Below are 749 nucleotides of genomic sequence, written 5' to 3'. Positions count from 1 at the left end.
ATATGGTAGTTATGCTGTGTACAATAAGGAACAGAAAGACTCTAGTGTGCGGACAAAACTGATATCGCTACGGGATATGCAACAACAGTAGATTTAGTTAAAAATCCATGCCGATGGAAAATATGGGAAAATGAATAGTTGGCGTATTTACAGCACGAAGAGAGTAATATTCTTAGTAAAAACGAGGACAAGTAGTGTATGTGGTTACTTGAATTTTCATAACAATGTATATATGTGTTCATGAAGCGTGTAGCAGTAGGTGTGCTTGAAAGTAAATTAAAAAACAAAAACTGTATATCTGTTATTAAATACAATCTGCAAGCACTGAGTATACGTTGTTTAACAGATGCATCAAAAAATATCAGATCATTGCATATATATTTGTAAACATTTCTTAGTAACTAATCATATTAGTTTCACAACTGACTTCTTTTCTTTTTAATGGTTTCTATGATTCTATAATGAATTGCAAACTCTTCATTATTATTGTGATAACATCTTATAAAGTGTATGTGAAGTATTTCAAAATTCTATTACTATGAACAAAATACCTTAAAAAGCATATCAAATGTATTTATGTAACAGTAAATTGTTTATCTTTTATTGTGATAAGCATTACTTTATTCGTATAGCTGTACAACGTTTTTAATAAAAGTGAGAAAATTTCACTAGAAATTCTTGAAGATGAGTATATGAGATTTGTTTCAAAAGATGTCAGGAATATTTGGAAAAATGAGGGTTATTTAGTT

At 28.8% G+C, this 749-nt stretch overlaps 1 pseudogene across 1 annotated transcript in view; it reads left to right on the top strand.

Moving 5' to 3' along the window:
* Positions 1 to 557: 557 nt before the first annotated feature.
* The window catches only part of TEOVI_000518500:pseudogene, a 467-nt pseudogene continuing 275 nt past the window's right edge, over positions 558 to 749 (top strand). The window contains exon 1 of the mRNA in view: positions 558 to 749. This exon is cut by the window's right edge and continues 12 nt beyond it. Coding sequence covers positions 558 to 749 — 192 coding nt within the window.

This window comes from Trypanosoma equiperdum (assembly GCF_001457755.1).
Source record: "Trypanosoma equiperdum strain OVI genome assembly, contig: ctg_1922, whole genome shotgun sequence".
Taxonomy (NCBI): Eukaryota; Euglenozoa; class Kinetoplastea; order Trypanosomatida; family Trypanosomatidae; genus Trypanosoma; species Trypanosoma equiperdum.
This window is presented reverse-complemented; position numbering and strand designations above follow the sequence as displayed.